Raw genomic sequence first — 23,899 nt, 5'->3', positions numbered from 1 at the left:
TCTTTTTCAAACTGGCATTAGGAAACAACGCCCTGAACCCGGGCTGGATCTGACTCAGGACCTGTGACCGTGAAGCGCTGCGCTCCAGTGCACACACTCACCGCGCCCCGGGGAAGCCGCAAGGCACCGGCGGGGCGCGGCGCGGCTCCTCCGGGGACTCGGGAGGCCAAAGCGCGGCACCCCCCCAGCCCACCCCAGCAGCGGGCACAGCCTCGCCCGGAACAAAGCGCTCCCGGCCGCCCGCACCGCCATGGCCTCCGTTCGGGGCGGCGCGGGGGCACGGCCGGGCGTGGTGAAACGGCGCGGATCCAGTCCCTGGCACCCCGGGGATGTCCACCCAAGTCCGGGCGAGGCGAGGTGGGGCGGGCCCGGCACTGGGGCGGGCATGAGGGAGGGAGCTGGGGCGGTGCGTACAGCGCTGCCCGCACCTGTTCCCTCCTTCACCTCCTCCTCCTCGTCGCCCACCTAGCTGCCGCTCGGCCGTCCCCGCCGCCTTTGGCAGCGGTAGCAGCAGCCGCAGCGCACAGCAACATGTTGCCCAGGGAATCCTCGTCCATGCCGCCGCCTCCCAACCCCGCTGCCTACTTCCCGCCCCCCCGAGTTACTTTGCCCTCCGGCCTGGAGATCCTGCGCACCTACTCGGGAGCCGTCATCTTCCTGGAAATCGTGAGTGCGGGGCGGGAGGCGGGCATCCACCGGCCTTCCCGCGCTTTTCCCTCCCTTCAGCACCCCGCTGCCCTGCGCCCGTCTCCTTTCCCCCTAAGCGGCGGTGCCCGGAGCCAGAGGGGACGTGCCTGTGCCCGGGGATCGCCGAGCGGCAGCCCCGCGTCGCCCGCGCTCCTCACCTGCCATTTTGAGTGGGGAAGGTGCGGGCGGCCGAGGCTGCGGCGGGGGGGAGTCGCCGGCTGCCCCGCTCTGGCCCCGGGGCTGGGGTCTGGGACGCGAGGCTATGCGGGGAAGGGCAGCAGGACCCGTCTTAGCTTCCTCCAGCCTGCCCTGGCACGTTCGATCGTCAGGATCCGCCGGCGGCACGGGACTTTCCCCGGCCCTGGTTCATGCGGTACCGGGAGGCCTGTGGAGAGGGGTTTCGCAGGGGCTGTTTGAGCTGTCGAGGATTTTGAGCCCCATACCCAAGCCGCCACCGTGTGCATGCTACAGGTTCCATGCAAACTCCCACGAGTGTGTTTAGTTTCATGTGCGTGTGAGACCTTGCCGATGCAGACAGGGCTGAGGTCCTTTGAGCTAAGGCTAAGTAATGAGGGTCCACAGAGCCGCGGGGACCCTTCAGTACAAGGGAGAAAATAAACAGCAAATCAACAACAAGCCTTGCCAGAACTCGTTTGATTTTGGTTGTTGTTGTTTACCCTGGGGTTGGAGCAGAATGCTGTTTGGATCCCAGTCTGTGAAATGGATCCTAGTCTGCAAGCTGTAAAATCGCACCTGAGCAACGAGCTCAGAGCACGAATCCCGGCACTAAAATCGGGGCCCCAGTCAGGAGGGGCAAAAGGATCACTGTTAAGAGGTTGGCCAACCCTATCATGCATCTGACAGCCGTGCTGAAGTGGAAATAGCACAAGGGAAATAACACAACAGTGGGTGCTGAGGGTAGAAACCTCTCCAAGGGTTTCCAAAAGAAGGCTGAAAGGTTGCACATTCAGAATACTGAAAACACTTCATGTGTCTCTGCTTTTAGTTTAAGAGATGTTTTGTGCTGTCCCTTCTGCTTCCCCATTGCCCATCACTATAAGGTCACTGAGGTACAGACTCGCACCTCCAGGCTTGTGGAAGTAGAGAAAGATTGGTTCTTCACATTAGCTGAAAAAAGAACCCTAGAGAACAACTCTAAGGCTAGTGCTTAAATCCTTGGGAGCTTTGGACAGAGACTAGCAGTGCATCTTTACATATGTGCTGCTGCAATGTGACATGACAGAGGAACCAACTAATTTTATGGTAGTCATCTTTTGAAAGGTATCTCTCCTCCAACCTTGATTCAAAAGAAAGTTCTTTGATTGCGAAAATGTGAGCTCTGGAGCTGTAAATCTGTAGGACTTAAACCAGGAGAGCAGAAACCTGCTTGGGAATTGATTGTTACTGTCACTGCACAGCAGGTCGGATTATGAAGTTCAATCTTGCCATAATTAACATATTTCAGATGGCAAGTGTGATTTTTTTCTCCAGTTATTCTATTTTAAAGAGGCAGGATTTGCAGGGAGAAACAGTACTCTTCCACAGGCTGATTAAACCAGAGAAGTCTTAAAAGCACAGTATCACTAAGGTTGGAGGAGACCTGGTATTGGCAGTGCTGAATTCTTCCCTTGGCCCTGACAATCCTGGAAAGCTGTGTGTTTTCCTGGTCATTAACGACTCAATTTACAACTCACCTTATCCTGGGTTCTTTCTCTTTTATTTTATTGCTTAATGAGGCTTTTTTCCATCTTTTTATTACAAACTAATTGAAAAAAAAAATAGATGGTGCAGGTTGTTTTCTTTTGGTATCCCACCTGATTAGGACAAAAAAAGCTAAACAGTATGAGATTGAATCCAAGCATGGTGTACATCCTTCTCATGCTAGCTGAAGTACATATACATTTGTATATGTTTGTGTGTGACACACAGTTTCACGTTTCTGGTAGTTCCCTTAAAATGAGAGTTAAGGTGGCATTTTCAGCAGCGGCATGCATGACACCTGGATTTGTAAATCCCATTTTCAGGACTGTTTTAAGATCTTTTAGGAACTTCAGAATGGCTTTATCTTTGCTGCCTGTTAGTTCCTATCGTGTCTGAGAACCCTTGGGTTCTCTGAGTGCTTTTGAAGTGTTTCCTCTCAGTTCCTGAAAGTAGTAGTGTAGTATCATAGTATCAGTCAGGGTTGGAAGGGACCACAAGGATTATCTAGTTCCAACTCCCCTGCCGTGGGCAGGGACACCCCACCCTAGGTCAGGCTGGCCAGAGCCTCATCCAGCCTGGGCTTAAACACCTCCAGGGCTGGGGCCTCAACCACCTCCCTGGACAACCCATTCCAGGGCTTCACCACTCTCATGGGGAAGAACTTCCTCCTCACCTCCAGCATGAATCTCCCCACTTCCAGCTTCATTCCATTCCCCCTAGTCCTATCACAACCTGAGGACACGTTGATATGTGATATTTGTTCTTAGGCAGAATGGACTGAATAAAAGTCATTTCTCAGCTCATCATCACTACTCTTTTACTTGCAGCTGTTTGGAACTCTGGTCTGGATTTTGGTGGCTGCTACACGAATTCCCCTGCCGCTGCTGCAGGGATGGGTAATGTTTGTAGCGGTGACTTCGTGGTTCCTGTCCATTGTGTTCCTGTGTGTGTTCCTCTTTGGTTATGCAAATAGGATTGCTGTCAACTGGAACCAGACGGTAAGATTTTCCCCCTTTATGTAAGGATTCCCTTTGTTTTGTAAAGTGAAGATCGTTTCATGGGATGTACTGATCCTAAGCCTTAGTGCCTGGCCCTGTGTCTTGAAAAACTTTCAGCTAAAACAGAATTCAGAACTGGAAAAAATGGAAGAGCAGGGCTACAAGGATGAAGGAAAAAATACAGGACCTGCTTTTTGATGGAGGCTGAAAGAGCCTAGCTTTTGAAACTGATGGAAGGAGTATTCTTTTCCTTGTTTGAGCACATAAAATGCCTGAGCAGCAGGAAGAAGGCTAGCTTAACAAAGCATGACCACAGATTGGTTTAAGTGGCCAGAAATTATTGTGGACTGGAAATCAGACAATATTTTCTGACTGTTAGAGAGGTGGTAGTAACACCCTGTGAGTAATGAAGGGTAGAGATGCATCTAATAGTGTAAAGGAAGTGTTAATATTTGTGAACACATTGTGTGATATGGTGGCTTGTGATAGCACAGACTCCACTAAAAGTTTCCTTCAGCTCCTAAGAAAGCCTTCTGCTGACTTTTGGGTCTATTCCTTAAAGAAGGAAGGGCATCACGGGCAACTGACCTTAGGTAGTCAAAGAGAGCATAACCTGCAGTATGATAGAGCTTAACATCCTTTTAGGAGACAGTGTTTACTTTGGAGGAAGCCTGGTGAGACTTGATGTATCATTACACTCTTCTCAGCGTTTCTTCATTGTGAAGATAAGACTTGTTTCTTGCTGTAATGGATTGTTATGGCTTGTGCCAGTAGTTCTCACACTGTAACTGCCTATCCAGGGGAGCTGTTGGCCCCACTTTCTACCAACCATATGGCTACCTCAGGTCATTGGCTGCTGATTTATGCACTCTTTTATTACTTGAGGTTTTGGTGCTCAAGTAGTTAAGCATAAGATGGCATCCCTCTCTCTTATGTCAATGGAAATGAATAATAAGAGGTGACAAAACCATGAGTGGAATGGGAGTGCCAAAAACATCATCTGAAAAGACTAGAACTTCTCAAGTATTAAAAGTTTGGCTGCTAGTAGCTGCTTCTCACCGCTACCTTCCTCCTACGTGGCTTAGTTTTCGTATTGACATTCTTCTTACCGTAGCTGGAATCGTGTGCTTCAGTATCAACATCTGTGGTTATTTTTCTGTTCAAGGTATTCACAGACAGACCCTTAAAACAAAAAGTCTTCAAAGCAAATGAGAGACCTTAAAACAGAAAGTCTTCAAAGCAAATGAGAGAGCTTCCTGAGTTTGGAGCTCTAATTGATACCTTTAAAGCCTGTCAGTGGTAGCAGACTGGATTCTCTTCGAACAAGCTCTAGCACTTTAAATGCACATACATAGTATCAGCTTGCCAGCACAATACAGGCACTAATCAGACTCATCGTGAGTTACAATTACAGAGACCTTTACAGGGGGTTATGCTGCAACATCATTGCAAGTTATGATGCAACAAAGCTCTTGAGCCTGTGCATAACTTAAGTAAATTAATAGTGTCCTGGGTTTCATTGAAACTATTTGCCCATTTACAACCATGCATCTGTGTAGGAGCTGCTGGCTGAGGGTGTAGCCTTTTACAGATTGGAAATGCCATACAAATACTCATTTATAACAATAGTTTAAGTGTGTTGTGCTGTTAATTTTGTCCCTTTGTATGTGATACATGAATGAAAAATCTTCAGGAAATTGCTGCAGGACTTGCATAGAAGCTACACCTGTGGGGACTCTGTAATGTAATCTGAAAAGCTGGCATAACTAAATCAACAACAACAATAGTAGTAGTAATAATAATAATAATAATAATGATAAAAATAAAATGCAGAGTGAATAATTTTATCTCTAACATGGTAGCTGGCAGCCCTCTCCAGCTGTCAAGAAAAACACCACCACACAGCTCGTGTTGTGGTTTAACCCTAGCCAGCAATTAAGCACCACACAGCTGCTCTCTTACTCTCCCCCACCAAAATGGGATGTGGGTGAGAACTGGGGGTTAAAAAAAAGTGAAACTTAGGGGTTGAGATAAAGAGAGTTTAGTAGAGGAAGGGATAATAATAATACTACTAGCAACTGCTGGCCAATAAGCAGCCAGTCCTCAAGCCACACTGCCCCTGTGCACCCTCCCCCTGCTTTATATACTGGGCGTGATGCTTGTTTGAGTCAGCTGTCCTGCTTGTGGCCTGTTCCAGCTTCTTGTGCACCCCCAGCCTCCACTGGCAGGGCAGCATGAAAAGCTGAAAAGTCCTTGACCTGATAAAAGCACTGCTCAGCAGCAAGTAAAACATCAGTGTGTTACCAACAGTATTTTCATTCTAAAGCCTAACTGCAGACTGTACCAGCTGGTGGGAAGAAAACTAACTTTATTCAAGCCCAAACCAGGACAATCACTCTGAGCACTGTTTTCAGGTACCCAGGGGTTCTGAAATTTGTTGGCACTACACTCATGAGCAGCACTTCATAAGGACTTTTTTTTTTAACCTTCTGTTGCAAATAAATAACACCAGAAACACTAAAACTGTTTTTTTATTACTACATAATAATAGGGTGTACCTGTTTGGTTAAGGTTGCATGTATTTAGATAGATAGATTGGACTGGGTGATCTCTGAGGTCTTTTCCAACCTGACTGATTCTATGAAATACACAGCAACCACATAGAATCATAGAATCAACCAAGTTGGAAGAGACCTCCAAGATCATCCAGTCCAACCTATCAGCCAGCCCTATCCAATCAACTAGACCATGGCACTAAGTGCCTCATCCAGGCTTTTCTTGAAGATCTCCAGGGATGGCAACACCACCACCCCCTGGGGCAGCACATTCCAATGGCAAATCACTCTCTCTGTGAAGAATTCCTTCCTAACATCCAGCTTGAACCTCCCCTGCACAACTTGAGACTGTGTCCCCTCGTTCTGTTCCTGGTTGCCTGGGAGAACAGACCGCCCTCCACCTGGCTACAACCTCCCTTCAGGTAGTTACAGACAGCCTCCTTTTCTCCAGGCTAAACAACTCCAGCTCCCCCAACCTTTCCTCATAGGGCTTGTGTTCCAGGCCCCTCACCAGTTTCCTTGCCCTTCTCTGGACACATTCCAGTACCTCAACATCTCTCTTGAACCGAGGGCCCCAGAACTGGACACAGTACATTTATAGTAGGTCTCAGAAGCTACAGTTCATTTGATCAGGTTAAAAATGGAAAGAGTCATGGCTTAGTTATACTGGAGCTCTATGGCTTCACAGAGATGTTCATGAACAAATGTAGTTTACAACTCCAGGAGTTTATATGTGAAGCTTGAAAAACAGCAAGGCATTCTGACAGCCCTGCATTCAGGAGCACCTTATGTCATAAGTAGCTCCACTGATACCAGTACAAACCTTTCACAGATGAGATGCTGCACAGTGACAAGATGAGGGAAACTATGGATCTTCTGTATTAAACCAGATAGCATGACAAATAGTGTCACAGCCTGACTCACAGCACACTCTGTGGCTTGAACGAACACGGCGTACGGATCTGGCAGCGCATGAGGTTTCAAGCGTGCAGGCAAGGGAGAGTTAGACACCGTGCTGGCAGCTCCTGCTAGACAAAGAGCACACTCTCATAAAATCCTGGGGCTTTTGGTCACAGAAACCCTAACCACACAAATGTGAAACCTTACTGATGCTATGTAGCTTCACCATAATTGCTGCCAGGAGAAACAAATGAAGGGCTTGGCAGGAGAATGAAGGAAATGAAAGAGTTTGTCCACTGAGTATCCCTCTCCTGTATGCAGTCAGCACTGTCTTCCTCACAGAGCTATTTGTGCTCCTTGATGAGCAATGATGTCAAAAGCATGAAGTTGGTGCTCCTGGTATTTAGCAGGCCAAGAACAATGCATGTCCTTGATTACCTGTGGGCTCACACAGATCTTCTGAGTTGCTGGAACCCTGTGCTATGAAACACTCTGTCAGGCTGCCACAGGGGGCTCAGTGTTGGTCTCACATGGAACGCGTGCCTGTGCGTGGTCTGACGTGGCACGTAGGTGGTAGCATGGAAGGTGTATGTGTCTGTCTGCCAGCTTGAGGGAGCAGGAGGAAGCCACAACAGTAAGTGGTGGGAAGAAAGGCCTCCCCTTCCCCAGTGCTTTAGCACTCTCATGCTGGAGTAGGTCCCTACTATCTTTTTTCTGTGCAGTACAGATGCTACAGCAGGGCTTGAGACTTGGGGAATGTGTCTGAACACCTAAAGCTTGAGATCTAGCAACCTTAGCACATAGAAGCTATCCAGGTAGCTCAGAGAGCCACCCTCTACCCCTTTATCTTAGTTCTGCTGATGTCAGTGGAGCCTCCTGGTAGTACTCCAAGAGGAAGACAAAACCAACCACCCAGGCAGGATGGAAAACCAGATGCTCAGAACTACTGCAGCTGTTTTGCCAAACCCTGGGTTCCCAGTAATTAGCAGTCATTAATACCTAACCTCAAATGATTCCTAATTAAGCTAAAATTATTTCCTGATCCAAGTGGAATGGGAAATTGTAGTAGCAGATGATACTGTAATATGTCAAAACTGCCTAGGTGTGATTTGAGTAGCTTTAGCTGCTGGCAAATGTGGAACAACTCAGGAGCTTGAAAATAAAACTATTTCAACAAAAAGCAGCAATTCTCTAAACAGGGAAGTGCAGCACATCCTCTCTTTGATACCAGAGAGGGGTTAGGCTGACACAGCCACTAAACAGGTGACAAATACTCTCTGTCAACCCCTCTCCCTTCCCTTAGGAAGGGAAAGGGAGTAAGTGAGAGACTGACTAGAAAAAGAGAACAGTTTTAATGAAAATAATGACAATAAAAGGAAATGCACATAAATATATACAAAACCAGTATCAAACCCAGCCTGCCTGATGACATGTAGTCACTGTCATTGCTGATGCTGTAGCAGGCCCTGGGGAATTCCCAGACTGGACTGAGAGCTTGCTTCAGGAGCTGAGTTCTGGAAGCAGACTCAGGAAGTGGATCAAGATCAAAGGCAGGACAGATGGAGTCCTCCTTGGACACCAGCTATTGAAGAAGAGAACTTGACCTTGTGATCTCTCAGCTTTGTATCAACTATCCCTTGCTGATCAGTTCAGGGTCACCTGTCCCATCCACTTCTCCCTGCAGGTGTGGCCTTTCACTTCCTGCACCTCCAGAATGGAACACAAGATTTAGCAGTGATGTAGGTCTGCATGCCAAACTTGGAAGCATCGAGCCTTATCACTGCTAGAAGCAGATGCTGTCTGTGAAAACATGCTGTTGATTTCAGAAAGGGCAGTTCCTTAGAAGAGACTGAGCTGAAAAGTAACATCACTGAACAGAACTAGCTCTGTTCTAACTCAAACCATGGCAGCTGGTGAGGATGCTGCACAGTAATTGCCAGTGCATGTGCATGCTGTCTGCTGTTGTGATGGCCTTGCACATGGAGCAGCCTGGGTTCTCACTCTTGGCGTCCTGATAGTCCGTTGCACTGGGAAGAATTTAAAGTGCATAAAGAGTTCATTAGTGCTGGAGACAGACTGCATAATGTGGGTAGCATCAAAAAAGCATGCATGTACTTTTGTATTGTTTTAAAACTTGTGTCCATGGCTTTTGCAGAGCTGCATAGGTGTAGGCACAAAGAGCATGAACGTGTCTGGAGAAGGGCAGTGAGGCTGGTGAAAGGCCTTGAGCACAGCCCTACGAGGAGAGGCTGAGGGAGCTGGGATTGTTTAGCCTGGAGAGGAGGAGGCTCAGGGGAGACCTTCTTGCTCTCTACAACTACCTAAAGGGTGGTTGTAACCAGGAGGGAGTTGGTCTCTTCTCTCAGGCAACCAGCACCAGAACAAGACACAGTCTCAAGCTGCACCAGGGGAAGTTTAGGCTGGAGGTGAGGAGAAAGTTCTTCACAGAGAGAGTTGTTAGCCATTGGAATGTGCTGCCCAGGGAGGTGGTGGAGTCACCATCCCTGGAGGGGTTCAAGAGGGGATTGGATGTGGCACTTGGTGCCATGGTCTAGTCATGAGGTCTGTGGTGACAGGTTGGACTCGATGATCTTTGAGGTCTCTTCCAACCTTGGTGATACTGTGATACTGTGATAGATGAAGGAACTGAGTGCAGTGCAGATGCCAGCTTTGCAGGCTTGACAAGGGAAGATGTTGGAAGAACATTTTAGACCTTTTACAACTTTATTGGAACATGTGGAACGTGACTCTGAAATGCAGCTCACTAAGAGATTCAGGCACAAGAGCTGCTTTTTCATCTGCTCTACTAATGGAATCCAGGAATGAGTGTAAGATGTTTAAACCCTGTGTTCAGCTAGCAGTCACCACAGAGAATGGAATCACCTAGAGAAGCATGTTTGAAATAAATCCTCTCAAGTCTCAGGCATTTTTTTCCACAGTATGATGAAGTAATCCCAATTGATTGTATTGTGGGTAGAGCCCAGTCAGAGAGAGCTGAGGAAATGCCTCAGTTCTTGGATTCTTACTGCATTGGGAAGTACTCTTCAGTTGTGTCAAGGCCAAGGTGTTTCTGGGCATCTACAGAAGCAAAATTCAGGCATGGAGGGGGAACTTCTGGAGCTTATATTATAGCTGAGAAGGCATTTGGCAGGCTTGTGTTGTACTGATTAAATTGTGATGAAGTTAGCCTGTATATCTCTTCTTTTTCATCTAAGCCACTTGAAGGGAGAGCTCTGTAAACTCTAACAAGCTTTAATGTGGGACCTTGTTTAAAGGTCAGCATATGTACATGCAGATTTACATGTGTGCATGTGTTGATTTGAAAGAATACAAGGTTTGGGGCAAGGGAGAGTTGCCCTTTATCACTAATTATGTTAGTGGGTTGCTTGTGATTGCAGGCAGCTGTGAAAACACATCCAGCTTAAACGCTCAGACGGATTTGACACTGCTCATCTAAAGCTATTATCAGTGCTCCATTAATGTTTCCTTTGTACCTGGACTAGAAGGATTAGAAATGTATTGCAGCCCTGACTGATGCTGTTACTTGCTTTTCAGGACTTTCTTTTCCATGGGACTACTTTTGTCTGTTACTTTGGAGCTTTCCTGCTGCAAGCAGCAACCACATCTCTGCATCACTTTCCTCGCAAATTCAATTCTACTGCTCAAGAGAAGATTCTGTCTGACCATGAATATAACATCAGCATAGCAGCCTCGGTATGTATGCCAGACAGCAGGCTGTTGTAAACCCCCTGTAGCCAACCATTCATAGTACTAGCATGGTATCATAGTCAGGGTTGGAAAGGACCACAAGGATCATCTAGCTCCAACCCCCCTGCCACAGGCAGGGACACCCCACGCTAGATCAGGCTGGCCAGAGCCTCAGCCAGCCTGGCCTTAAACACCTTCAGGGCTGGGGCCTCAACCACCTCCCTGGACAACCCATTCCAGGGCTTCACCACTCTCATGAGGAAGAACTTCCTCCTCACCTTCAGCCTGAATCTCCCCACCTCCAGCTTCATTCCATTCCCCCTAGTCCTATCCCTACCTGATATCCTGAGCAGTCCCTCCCCAGCCTTCTTGTAGCCCCCTTCAGATACTGGAAGGCCACAATTAGGTCACCTTGGAGCCTTCTCTTCTGCAGACTGAACAGCCCCAACTCCTTCAGTCTGTCCTCATAGGAGAGGTGCTCCAGCCCTCTGCTCATCCTCATGGCCCTTCTCTGGACACCTTCCAGCACCTCCAGATCCCTCTTGTAATAGAGGCTCCAGAACTGGATGCAGTACTCCAGGTGGGGTCTCACCAGAGCTGAGTAGAGGGGGAGAATCACCTCCCTTGACCTGCTGGCCACACTTCTCTTGCTGCAGCCCAGGATCTGATTGGCTTTCCAGGCTGCAAGTGCACACTGAGAGCTCATGTTGAACTTCTTGTCCACCAGCACCCCCAAGTCTCTCAGGGCTGCTTGCCAGCCAGTCCCTGCCCAGCCTACATTAGTGCCTGGGATTGCCTCAACCCAGATGCAGGACCCTGCCCTTGGTCTTGTTGAACCTCATGAGGTTGGCTTGTGCCCACCTCTCCAGCCTGTCCAGGTCCCTCTGGATGGCATCCCTTCCTTCCAGCCTGTCTGCTGCACCACACAACTTGGAACTTAACTTCAACTTGGGAACTTAATAGCAAGCTGGAATAGGAGGAGGAGCTGTGAGAGAAGAGAAGAGCAGCTAATAGTGTCTGTAGCAGTGACATGCAAAAAATACTGGAGTATGCTCATGTGATAGGTACTGAGTTGGTACTCTTCACTGTAGTGCTTTTAAACACAAGATCACCACAGCTTATAATGTTTAGAGGAGATACTTTTTAAAAGCACTGTTGGTTATTGGAAGAAAAAGATAGCAACTGGGCCTTCATCAAAGCTTCAGGTGTGAATTTCATGCCTGTGCTCAAACTCTCAAGTTGCTTTTTTGGTACCATTTAGATAGCCCTGAACATACCATGGGGGCAAAAAAACCTTGGCCTATCTCCTTGTGAAGCTCTAAATGTGTGCTTACTATATCAGGCATAAAAGTTATGTGTAAGGGACCTTGCTGTCACTTATGGCAAGGATTAGAGCACTTTTCTTGATAGGCCTAAACTCAGGCTGCATTTTTCTCACTGTAGTTGCATCACCACTGAATCACTGTATCTGGTGATGTGGGTGGGCATAGCTGAGTCAGAAAATATGCCAGGCTCTATCTTTCTCCCTGGCTGGCCTCCTGAAGGGCAAGCAGAGGTGTGCCAGTAGGCATAACTTAAATGAAACTGCTGCTCTGATGTTTTTTTGGTACCATCCAGAGCATACCTTACAGAAGGGAATATATTTATGGAGCTCCTGAAACCTTCTGTGGGTATCAGGTCTCCTTAAAACTAAACAGGCCATACAGTTTGCACAATATAAACACCTGCAGCTCAGCTTAAGGTAAAAAAAAACAGGTGAATGTAAGGTGTAAGATTCATGTTGTCTCTGCAAGAGGAGAATACAAAGGAAGAGCCTTTTGCTTTGGCAGGTAAATCTCTGAAGCAGTGAGGTGGGCACAAGTCTCCAAGTGCAGAGTGCCTCACCATTATCCACTTGCCAGTACCACACTGAGGCACATCTGCTCCCATATGCATGGCCACATGGCACAAGGACAGTGGTAGTGTGTCACAGCTGTGCTTGAATTAAGGAAGGGCTTTATACTAAGCAGGTGTCACAGGTTCTACCCTTAAGTGTAACTCTTCAATCCATGTTCAATGTGTTTAGAGCCCTGTGAATATATGGTCACTGCAGTCATTCTGTCTGACAACAGACAGGATACTGAGGACTCTCCAGAGACCATTTTGCCCTTCCATTCTGTTTTCCCACAGAATTCAGTTCTTCAGGGGCCTAAAATGGGGCAGGAGGAAGCTCTTTTGTAATTTGCCTCAGTATTTTTGATGAAGAGATGCTGGGAAATGGTAAATCAGATAATCAGACTGTAGTGGCTTTGCACTTTTTCCAAATGTATATAATTAGGAAGTCAGGACACTGGGAAAAAGAACTGTAATCCTGTGAAACACTTCATTCAAGTGGCCCCATAATCTACCTAGAATCATAGAATTGTCAGGGTTGGAAGGGACCTCAAGGATCAGCCAGTTCCAACCCCCCTGCCATGGCCAGGGACACCTCACACTAGATCAGGTTGCTCACAGCCACATCCAGCCTGGCTGCAAAAACCTCCAGGGATGAGGCTTCCACCACCTCCCTGGGCAACCTGTGCCAGGCTCTCACCACCCTCATGGGGAACAACTTCTTCCTAACATCCAATCTGAATCTACCCATTTCTAGTTTTGCTCCATCCCCCCCCCAGTCCTGTCACTCCCTGACACCCTCAAAAGTCCCTTCCCAGCTTTCTTGGAGCCCCCTTCAGATCCTGGAAGGCCACACTTAGGGGAAAATAAAACATTGCTGCCATCTAAAATTTACTTTTGTATACTGTGATTCCAAATGTGTATCTTCACTTTAAATGGGTTTCAGTTCTGAGACACAATCCATAGTGGGTTTTTTCAGCAGTTCAGTTTCTCATTTCTTCCTTCTGGTTTACATTCAAGTTTCCTGTGTCATGACCTTCAGTTCAAATCTATTCAGTCCACTTCTTGAGCAGTAACAGCTTCTGGCATGTCTCAGGAAGTTGATCTGATGGCTGGCTATCTGGTCAAGGAGCCTGCATTTGAAGCAGTCTCTGTTTCTGCAAGTAAAAGAGCTCTGTGTACAGCAATGGCTTCTGAGTTGTCTGCTGGTAAAGGCATTCACTTGGAAATGAAGCTGAGATTAATGTTTGATCAGTCTAGATAACCCTGAACCACATGGTGTGCATACACACAGGATTACTTTGTCCATAACTTACACAGACATTCTGTTCCATATTGTGTTTCAGGCAAGTGCATGCAAAGCAGTAACATGGGGTTATAACAGAGAGGTTTGTGAGAAAATGGTGCCACAGCCAGCTGGCAGCCTGGCACCAGAGGTGTGCCCCAAGGATCAGTGCTGGGCCCTGTGCTCTTTAACATCTTCATTGATGATCTGGAGGAGGGCATCGAGTCCATCAGCAGTAGATTTGCTGATGACTCCAAGCTGGGGGCAGGAGTTGATCTGCTGGAGGATAGAGAGGCTCTGCAGAGGGACCTGGACAGGCTGGAGATGGGCAGAGGCCAAGGGCATGAGATTGAACACATCCAAGTGCTGGGTTGCACATTGGCCACAGCAACCCCATGCAGAGCTACAGGCTGGGGCCAGAGTGGCTGGAAAGCAGCCAGACAGAGAGGGACCTGGGGGTGCTGGTGGATGGTAGGCTGAACATGAGTCTACAGTGTGCCCAGGCATCCAGGAGGGCCAATGGCATCCTGGCCTGCATCAGGAACAGTGTGGCCAGCAGGAGCAGGGAGGTCATTCTGCCCCTGGACACTGCACTGGTTAGGCCACACCTTGAGTCCTGTGTCCAGTTCTGGGCCCCTCAGTTTAGGAAGGATGTTGACTTGCTGGAACGAGTCCAGAGAAGAGCAACAAAGTTGGTGAGGGGTTTGGAACACAGCCCTGTGAGGAGAGGCTGAGAGAGCTGGGGTTGCTTAGCCTGGAGAGGAGGAGACTCAGGGGAGACCTTCTTGATCTCTACAACTATCTGAAGGGAGGTTGTAGACAGGCAGAGGTTGGTCTCTTCTCCCAGGCAGCCAGCACCAGAACAAGAGGACACAGTCTCAGGCTGCGCCAGGGGAGGTTTAGGCTGGATGTTAGGATGAAGTTCTATACAGAAAGAGTGATTGCCCATTGGAATGGGCTGCCTGGGGAGGTGGTGGAGTCACCATCACTGGAGGGGTTCAGGAGGAGACTTGATGGGGTGCTTGGTGCCATGGCTTAGTTGGTTAGGTGGGTTGGATGGGTTGATAGGTTGGATGTGATGATCTTAGAGGTCTCTTCCAACCTGGTCTGGTCTATTCCATTCCATTCCATTCCATTCCATTCCATTCCATTCCATTCCATTCCATTCCATTCTAAAATGTCAGAAGATCCCAAAGCTATCTTTACCTTAAGCATTTGGGCTGGGGGGAGGTAACTTCTGAATGATTTGTGTTCCTGTATTTGTTTAGATGAGGGAAAAAAAACCCAAAAGTAGAATACTCTAATCTGTGATTCACTTTTGTTTTTCTTTTTCCTTCTCCTCTAGATTTTTGCCTTTGCAACAGCTATTTGTTATGGCTGCAGCACAGCCCTGGCCTTGAGGAGATGGAGGCTATAGCAGTTGAAGAGAGGTTAATGGCTGAGTGTTCCACTTCAGATCCAATTAAGTGCTACTTGTCTGTTTTACTGTAATCTAATTCCAAAAGAGACTTTGCTTAAAATCTGTTTGAAAAGTGCTGAATTGCAAATAACCCCTGACCAGGATCTCCTTAACAGAAGTTTCCATCTCTTTGTTTCCTGATTTTTTTTTTTACCTTACTGTGTACTCATTGGAAGGATGCTCCACAGGGCACAGGGATGAACAGCTGTGTCATTAGCAGATCACAGAATTCTTTGTGTTAAATCAGAAGAGGAAGGAAATGGAAGCTCAACCAACATGTTAAGAGCATAGGCAGCTAAAAAGCACCCATCTTGTCAAGTCGTTGAGCCTTACAGTGCATTCCACACAGGTACAGCTAGAGCCTTGAGGCTCCTTGTAGAGTCATGGGTTTTCTTTGTGCTGCTCCTTGCATGATCAAAGCCCAAGCTGACTTCATCATACCAGCTTAGTATATATATATATATATTGTTAACTTTGGTGTACAGAGAAAATATTTTTAATAGCCATCCAGTGAAATCTTTTGATACTCTTCTATAGCCATATCCAGCTGTGGTCAGCTGATCCTTACAGCTGACTGTTTCCCTTAGTAGGTGGAAACTGTTTGGGACTGTCAGTCAGCAGCTCATTAGTTTTAGGTGTTCAGCTTAATCAGATCTATTTATAGTGCAAAACCAGAGCAGTGCATTTGTGTTGTGTGTGTGTATATAGATGGTGTATTTTTAACCAGACTCTTTGTGCACCCTTTCACTTTGGTGGAGTGGAGCTTTGATTTTTGTTAACCTCACCTGCTGCATTTGTTACTTCTGATGTGAGTCATTATCATTTGAATGGAATGTTACCCAGCGGTGAATAATGTCTGACCTCCATTCTTGCAGCTTGTTATTTGTTGCATTCTCAGCCTGCGGTGCTGTAAAGGTGTTTTTGTTTGGACAGATGCCTGTGCAACATCTTGCTGAAAGCAGTGGAATGCAAAGTCGGCCACCCACTACAGCATTTGCTTTTGGCATGAATGAAGTTTAATTCAGCCTCCCTTGCATATCTCCATGGAATAATGAGATGCAAAATGATGTATAGAAAAACCAGTGTAAGAAAACAACATGATGGCATTGTGCTGTGCTCCCCAGCACTCCTGCTGTTGTGCAGGTGATGAAATGTTTGGGTCTTTTGAAATAATGCTAGCAAATCATTTCTGCTCTTGTGAATAGTGCCATAATTAATAACCTGGGAGAATAAAGGCTCCCTGTCACTGGTAAATCATCTTGCTCACCACATCTTGTCAGTGCACCTGAGGATTCTGCAGAGATGAGTGATGCTTGGGTTAGGGAAGGCAGGACTTTCTTCATTCCCAGGCCAACTCCTTGAGCCAACAAGGGTGCCTGCTGTGAAGGTTGCTTTACCAACCTTGTCAGGTACAAGGATCACTGAGAGCCACCCACCATCAGTAGTGCCCTGCAGTCCCTGCTGACCCAGGACAGGTTCTTGTGGATGACATAGCAGTGAGTGGCAGCCCTTCTGACTCCTGGAACCTCTTGGGCATCCTGAGCTACCACAATGGATGTTTTCCTCTATCTTGTTTGCTGAAAGTCTTATCTTCCAAAGATTTTGTACTCTGGCTGATTTTCCTTCCCCCAGCCTGATTCTCTATTTGCATTGAAACTTGTTTTATGAACATTTTGTCTAGAGCTATATACCTTTAAAACTGCTTCATATTGTATGAAATGCACTGGAGCATATGGAGGAAAGTATATAACAAAGACTTATGCTAAGCAGCATTAAAGTTACTTAATATATTTATGGCAGTAGTCTGGTTATTAATTCTGGCTTCATAAAGGCAAGAAACTACCTGGGAACTTTGACCTGGTGCTAGGCATATAGAATTAAGGCTAAGATTTCATGAGAAGATGCTGGTTTTGTGACACAGCATGAACATGAAAGAGGAAAAGAGTACAGTCAGCTGCAACAACATTGCAGATGGGTGCTGATCTTTGGTGTGGTTTCTCCTGCAACCTGGATGTGCAGTGCACACCACAGACTGTGCATGTCCCAGCTAATCTCTGCAGCCAGCTGGGATGATGGGGGAAAGAACTTAACTCTTTGCCTAGTTAAGCCTACAGAGTATGAATCCCACACTTGGTGTCAATTAAAAAGCTGTTCAAGTTTAGCTGGAATTTGTCTCTAACCTCTGAGTTCAAAGCCAAGGTGTAAAGATGATGACTGATGGGTGCTGTTCAAGGCTCTTAAGCTACTTAAGTGCAGGCAGCAGAGTGTGGCTAGCATGGCATGGAAAATGTTTGTGCAGCGAGGAAAGGCCAAAGTTTCCCTCTGAAGTATCAAAGACAAACAAAAGGCAGAGAAGAGATAAAGCTACAAACTGCAGCAGTGAAAAATGGCTTTCATAGCTAAAAAGGAGTGAAAGCATGGAAACATTCTCTTACTATGCAAGGAATTTTGCTGTCCATGGAGGAAGATCTAAGGAAGGACATGCCAGAATAAGCAGCTACATTCTTCCAACAGGGAAAGAAAAGGGTAAAAAAAGGCAGTGTTTGGATTTGTATTACTTCATCCAGGGAGCTGGAAAGCTGTGTGTGACTCAGAAGTGGTATGTGCATGCTGGGATGTCTGTGTGCAGGTACTGATATGGGAACAACGTGCAGTCCTTGTGATAGGTACTATAGGTGCTGCATGCAGGCTGCTTCAAATCAATCTCATTCTGCCCTGTACAAAAATTCCCCTGAGCCTATGACCTTGAAGAACACAAGCTCAGACCTATGGAAGGAGTAGAGGAGGACATAGAGAAGTAACTTAATGAATTTAAGGTGGAAGGAATGAGGCCACAGATTCCAAGTAGCTTTTTTATCAGAGATCTCAATTTGAGTGAAGCTGCAGTGCAGGAATTTCTAAGATACCATGCAGGTCCCTACTTAGAAAATCCCTCATGTTGGGTCCTGCTGTGTAGTAGCTGCCAGTAAATCACCTCTCCAAGGAGACTTCCCTTCAAAAAGTGCAATCAACAGTTTGTAACTCATTACTAAAGAGAAACGAGGACAGTTTAGAAAGCTAAAGGACAGTTTAGAAAGCGAAAACTTTGCTACAGCTTGCTCAGAAAATATGCATGGCAAGTGCCTTGCAGAAGCCCTGGCTCTGCTTCTGTCTTGCTGAATGCCTGGAAATAGCTCAAAGTGCCACAGGTCCTTCAGTCATTATTGAGGCAGGTAAGGGATTAGTCTGTTTGGATTCTCATCCTTTCTCTGGCTGCCTACCTTGGTTATATCTCCTGATGTGAGTAAAGTTACACTGCTGTGAAGTCCTGCCTTGAAATGCAGCTGTAAATCATAGCTGTAAAAGGTGAGAGAGTCAGAGATGACACAGACCTCTGCCCTTTGGAGGAAGCAGAAGAAAAAGCAGTGGAAGAGTGCCTCCTTTTCTTTAGCTTCTAAAGCCAGGTGTCAATACAGCTTCCCACTGCCCTCCCTCTAATCATTGTATTTTTGATTGTGCTTTGTAACTTCAAATCGTGGTGTCTGCAGTCACCATTTGCCCCACTGAATTGGAAAAAAATACAGTTGAGGGCCTAAAAGTCTGAGAGCTGGTTTCATTTCTGTCCTCTGAAACCGGTCTCTGAACACTAGTGACCTGATGCACTTCATACTCCTTTGCCAAGCCATATGGAAAGGCTTCTTGGGTCCTGTCTGTGGATAATGATGAACCACAAGTTCTCAATCTGAGATGCAAATAGGACATTGCTCTTTTCAGTCTTGACAGAAGAGAACTTGAAAGTGAGAGCTTGGTGTGTCTTCCCTAGCTGTAATTTGTCCAGTTGGTCATGAGACATGGGTCCTCATTGAGACACAAAGAAAACCATTATCAGAAGAAGCAAATCTGATGTATTAGATCAGTAAACAGCAAGGGAAAGTATTCTATTTCATTTTTTATTAGTTGAGTTCAGCATGACTGTTCCCTTCTCTCCCTCCAGGTTAACTTTCAGTCCAGTACAGTGCTTATCTAAACCTCTTCCTAGCCTGAGCAGCTCAGATTTTACTGCATTTATCCACAGGGTGCCCCTTGAAAGAGAACTGCCATTCTTATTTCTGTGTGGAAAACTCACACACACAGACCCTGCAGCAACTTGTTTGCCAAAGGCCTTGCATGGGAGATCTGTGGTGAAGCCTGGTTTCTCTGGTGAAAGGTCAGTGCCTTCCCTGCCCAGCAGCCCTTACTGCTGCCAGCTGTGGGCAAGGGGAAGCAGTGCAAAGTTGATTGTATGTGACCTGTCTCTCTGTCCTGATGGTGTTACTCTGGCAATGAGTTAGGGTTAAAAGGTAGAATGGTTGGTTGTGAAGGGTTATGAGTCAAAGGGAGGTTTAACATGCCACAGTGGCAGTTCCTAGATCAAACAGCCTAATTTCTGGGTGCAGTGATCTTGAATTTCGATTATTCATTTGTAAATAGGTGACAGAGAGTTCCTGTTTGAGGTGCTGATCTACCTCCTGCATCCTGAAGGAGGGACAAGGTCCTCAGGAATCTGCAGGCTTCATCTGCTTCCTCCTATACAACATGTTCAAGCCCTAAATTCTTGACCTGCTTTAAGCCTGCCAGGACACAGCACCTTTCAGTTCAGAAACCTGAGCTAAGTTTTGGCAACAGACTTGTCAAGCTACTTTTCAAGGGAACACAATGATCAAGTCTGATTATGTCTAGGTGTGGTTTTAACAGCTTTCTTGCTGTGGGATTATTACAAGAAATCTGTAAGGGTTCTGAAGATTGTGGAGAAAATATTCACACACTTCAGTCCAGCATGTGCACTGTCAGACTTCTTCTGCCTGGCTCCAGAGAGGCTCCTGTGCAAGGACTGAGCCCCGTGGATCCACACACAATTGCAGCATTAGTGGTACTTTTAAAAGGAACTATTGGAGATGCTGATCTCATCCAAACAATTTTTCCTGGCTGTCTCAGCAAAGTGTGGCCTTTGTCACTGGACCAGTGGCATGGCACAATAAACAGCAGAGCAGAACGAGCCCCAAGGGCTTCCTTGTAGAGAAAAGCGTCCCTTCTGCCCTCCTCCTGCTGCAGAGTCAGGACCTCACACAGCCCTGTTGCCCTGTCCAAAGGTGCCAGGGCTTCCTAGTGATCTGATTACATGCTTGGGCAGTTCTACTTGCAGTGCTCATGAACGATTGGCTTTTAATACAACTGTGTAACAGATGTTGATTTAGGTTCAGTAAGCTTTATGAGAGAAACTAATGAGGCAAAAAGTGTTTTGTTTCTATAAACAACACACTGCCTCTTTGTTGTCCCACACAAGGACCATAGCCATTTTCCTTTTGTGATTACATTTCAAGTGAAAAATGGACTTTAGTGTGAATTGATACTGTGATGGTATCACAGGTTGTACTATTCCCAAACTGCATGATGTGGAAGTATTCCCAGAGCACCCCAACTGGGTCACAGCCTTATGCCACATTAAGACCTGAATGAGCATCTTCTCCCTGCCTTTCCCCTGGTTTTGAAAGGGAAGCAGGGAGGTGCAGCATGGTCTGTGCAGGCTGGATAACCCAGAAACCCATGTGGTGTATTGGGATGTGATTCACTGTTCAGTAGCACCAAAGGACACAAATAGTCTCACATGGTTCCACCAAGGTAACACACAAAATTGTGGCAAATGGGGAAACAAAGCGAGAGGCCTACTGATTAGAAAAGAAGATTAAGACTTTACTACTTGGTCACATTTTCCCCTGTGTAAGATCTGACATTGAATCCAGAACTGGGACTCTTTAATACGCTTGTTTTTCAAAGTGGAAATACCTTGGCCTGAGATCTGAAGCTCTGGAGAACCTGTAGGGCCAGCTTAGAGCCTTGGGCTGTTGAAATAAGAACGAGGTGAATCATCACCAGAGGCCTGAAGTCAAAACCCAGAAGAGAGGAGAAGGGGAAACGTTCTCCACTTCCCAGGTCCACTTCCCAACGCGATACCAGCATTAAGAGCAGGCAGGAGTAGTTCTCTTCCTGTGCATTCCCTGGCTCCAGTCACCATGGGCCCTGGATGAGCTGCATATAGGAAGGAGGAGCGCTTGGACAGGGATGTAATCTGAGTTTAAGACAAGTCTGATCCACCCACTGCAGTGACAGCTATTCCTGGGCCCAGTCCAAGGTTCAGACCATGACTTGCAAGAAGAATTAAATAGGTTTGATAATGAAAGTTTCAAACAAGCCTGAGCCTTCCCTGGTGCAAGTGCTCTTAGCAAAAGCCAGAGCTCCTTCAGAGAGAAATTTCACAATGGACAAGAGGCCACATTTTTCTTTCAGTTATATCAATGCAATTTCTTTTGAGGTGCAGTTGCCAGTGAGGAATGTCACTAATGGGAGTAAGAGCAGAATTTTCCCTCATCACTGAACAGACCCAACCTTTGGAACAAATGGTATTACAAATTCCTTGGCATCAGCTCAAACTACCGCAGCTTCTAACTGTAACCTGAGCCAGCCATATAGCAGTGTATCTTTGGGTAGAGACGGAGCCAGAACACCTACAGCTCTTAAGAGCCAGCTCAGGCTCTGATTCCTAAAGTTCTGTTTGTTTGGTTATGAAAAGAAGGAATCTTTGGGGAAAATGTAGAGACATCCAGGAGCTGCATCTACAACTGAAAACTTAGAGGGTCTGATCTGAGCATGGAGTGCCAAGCTACCAGTACCCAGACTTACATGCACATCCCTATTTTTGACCATGTTGCTCAGCCCATTTTCCTCAGATACTTCAGATGCTCCAGAGAGGTTGAGAGGCAGAGTTGATCTGACCACTGGACGGTCAGACAGCAATAAACTACTTCAAAGCTATCAGTGTTTGAAGGATTTACATCCACTCCAACAAATACTGCTCCCATTCTCTGGGGTCTTCGATAAAAGTTGTCAGAGACAAACCTGGGAAGGAGAGATCAAGGTAAGGACAGGAGTGTTAGTAGAGCTTCTGAGAGCTGAAGTTAACACCTTTTTTCCTGCATGTTTAAAGCAATCTCTACAGTTCTCACTCTCTCTCACGCTCAGCGGGGGCCGCAAAGCCAAACCCCATGGCTCATAGGGGCTCCGGCGTGCCCAGGGCGCCGGCACGGGCCGGGGAGCGGGGCTGTGGCGGCCGGTCCGGCGCGCTGCTCCGCGGGCAATGCGCTCCACGGCCGCCGGTCACCGGCCGGGGACTGCATTTCCCCGCAGTCCCTGCGCTCGGCCCCTCCCGCCCAGCCCAGCCTTTCCCGACCGCTCCTGCGCACCTGCACGCCGGAAGGAGGAGATGGATACAGCTTCATCGTCTCTCACAAAGGGCTCTAAATACCCTCAGAAACCCTCAGCTGTGTCTTCTCCTCTGCTGTGTTTGAATCCCTCGTCCTCGTCTGTGGAAACACTGCTGATGCTGCCCACAGCTACTCGGAGTGTACACACCGCTGTACCAGCAGAGTTTTCTACTAGCACTCACACCCTGCCTTTTACTCTCAGAAGCACTCCAGCAGTGTTGGAAGACAGGACAGAACAAGCAGCCCTGGCTCCCTTGGCTTAAATAACACTCTGCTCACCTTTCCAAATATATTTTGCAAGCACTCTGGAATAATGGAAGCTCATGCTCTTCTTTCCCTCTAGGCGTATGACGCAGAGCGTTTGGGTTTCAATATGTCACCAGCTCAAAAGCAGCCACCCCCCTCTGAAAAGCAGCTCTGCTTGCTTCCACGGCCAAAGGGCCAAAGAGACACTGATCATAGAATCACAGAATGTCAGGGGCTGGAAGGGACTTCAAAAGATCATCCAGTCCAACCCTCCTGCCAGAGCAGGATCACCTATACCAGGTCACAAAGGAACGCATCCAGGCAGGTTTTGAGTATCTCCAGAGAGGGAGATCCACAACCTCTCTGGGCAGCAAGTTCCAGTGTTCCATCACCCTTACAGGGAAAAAAAAATTCCTTGTGTTTCCATGGAACTTCCTATGCTTCATCTTCCACTCATTGCCCCTTCCCCTGTGGTTCCTGGTTGGCCAAGAGCTGTGGAACATAAAGTAAGGCACCAGTCTGCTTTAGTTGCTTAGATAGCGTTGGATGATAGGTCGGACTCAAAGGTCTTTTCCAGCCTGGTTGATTCTATTCTATTGTATTCCATTCCATTCTACTCCACTCCACTCCACTCCATTCCATTCCATTCCACTCCACTCCACTCCACTCCACTCCACTCCACTCCACTCCATCCCATCCCATCCCATCCCATCCCATCCCATCCCATCCCATCCCATCCCATTCCATTCCATCCCATTCCACTCCACTCCATTCCATCCCATTCCATTCCATTCCATTCCATTCCATTCCATTCCATTCCATTCCGTTCCGTTCCGTTCCATTCCGTTCCATTCCATTCCATCTACTGCCCTGCAGCCACCAAAAGCAGAGCAGTTCCTCCCCATGCCCACACGGCGGCAGCAGTGAGCACAACGCGCTACCCAGGGCCGTGTGCGCGGCGTCCATAGCAACGCGCGGGGCTGTACCGACGCCTGCAAGGGGAAAGTGCCGTTTGGGGCAATCAGTTCCAGATCGGGAGGGGAAAAGGGGAAGTGGGGGCCTTTGAAAGGGCTTCTCCATCTGGGATAGAGAGATATTTAGAGGAAAAGGGCAAGGTTTTAAATGCTTGCCAGAATTAGCCTTCATGGGCAGTTTAAAAACCTCCTTACAATTAGACTATTTAGGCTTAGTTCTCTAGTTACACTTATCCT

General features: G+C 47.2%; 1 protein-coding gene across 1 annotated transcript; it reads left to right on the top strand.

The window, feature by feature from the left end:
• The first annotated feature begins 406 nt into the window (after window positions 1-406).
• Window positions 407-15,491, top strand: MAL2 (mal, T cell differentiation protein 2). Its single transcript, XM_054167440.1, has 4 exons — window positions 407-666; window positions 3,216-3,386; window positions 10,397-10,555; window positions 15,052-15,491. The coding sequence occupies exons 1-4, from the start codon at window positions 532-534 to the stop codon at window positions 15,121-15,123; spliced, it is 537 nt and encodes a 178-aa protein (XP_054023415.1). The 5' UTR covers window positions 407-531; the 3' UTR covers window positions 15,124-15,491.
• Window positions 15,492-23,899: the final 8,408 nt, after the last annotated feature.

The sequence above is a fragment of the Dryobates pubescens genome, chromosome 14 (genome assembly GCF_014839835.1).
Source record: "Dryobates pubescens isolate bDryPub1 chromosome 14, bDryPub1.pri, whole genome shotgun sequence".
NCBI lineage: Eukaryota > Metazoa > Chordata > Aves > Piciformes > Picidae > Dryobates > Dryobates pubescens.
Note: the sequence above shows the minus strand (reverse complement) of the source record. Positions and strands in the feature narration are given on the sequence as shown.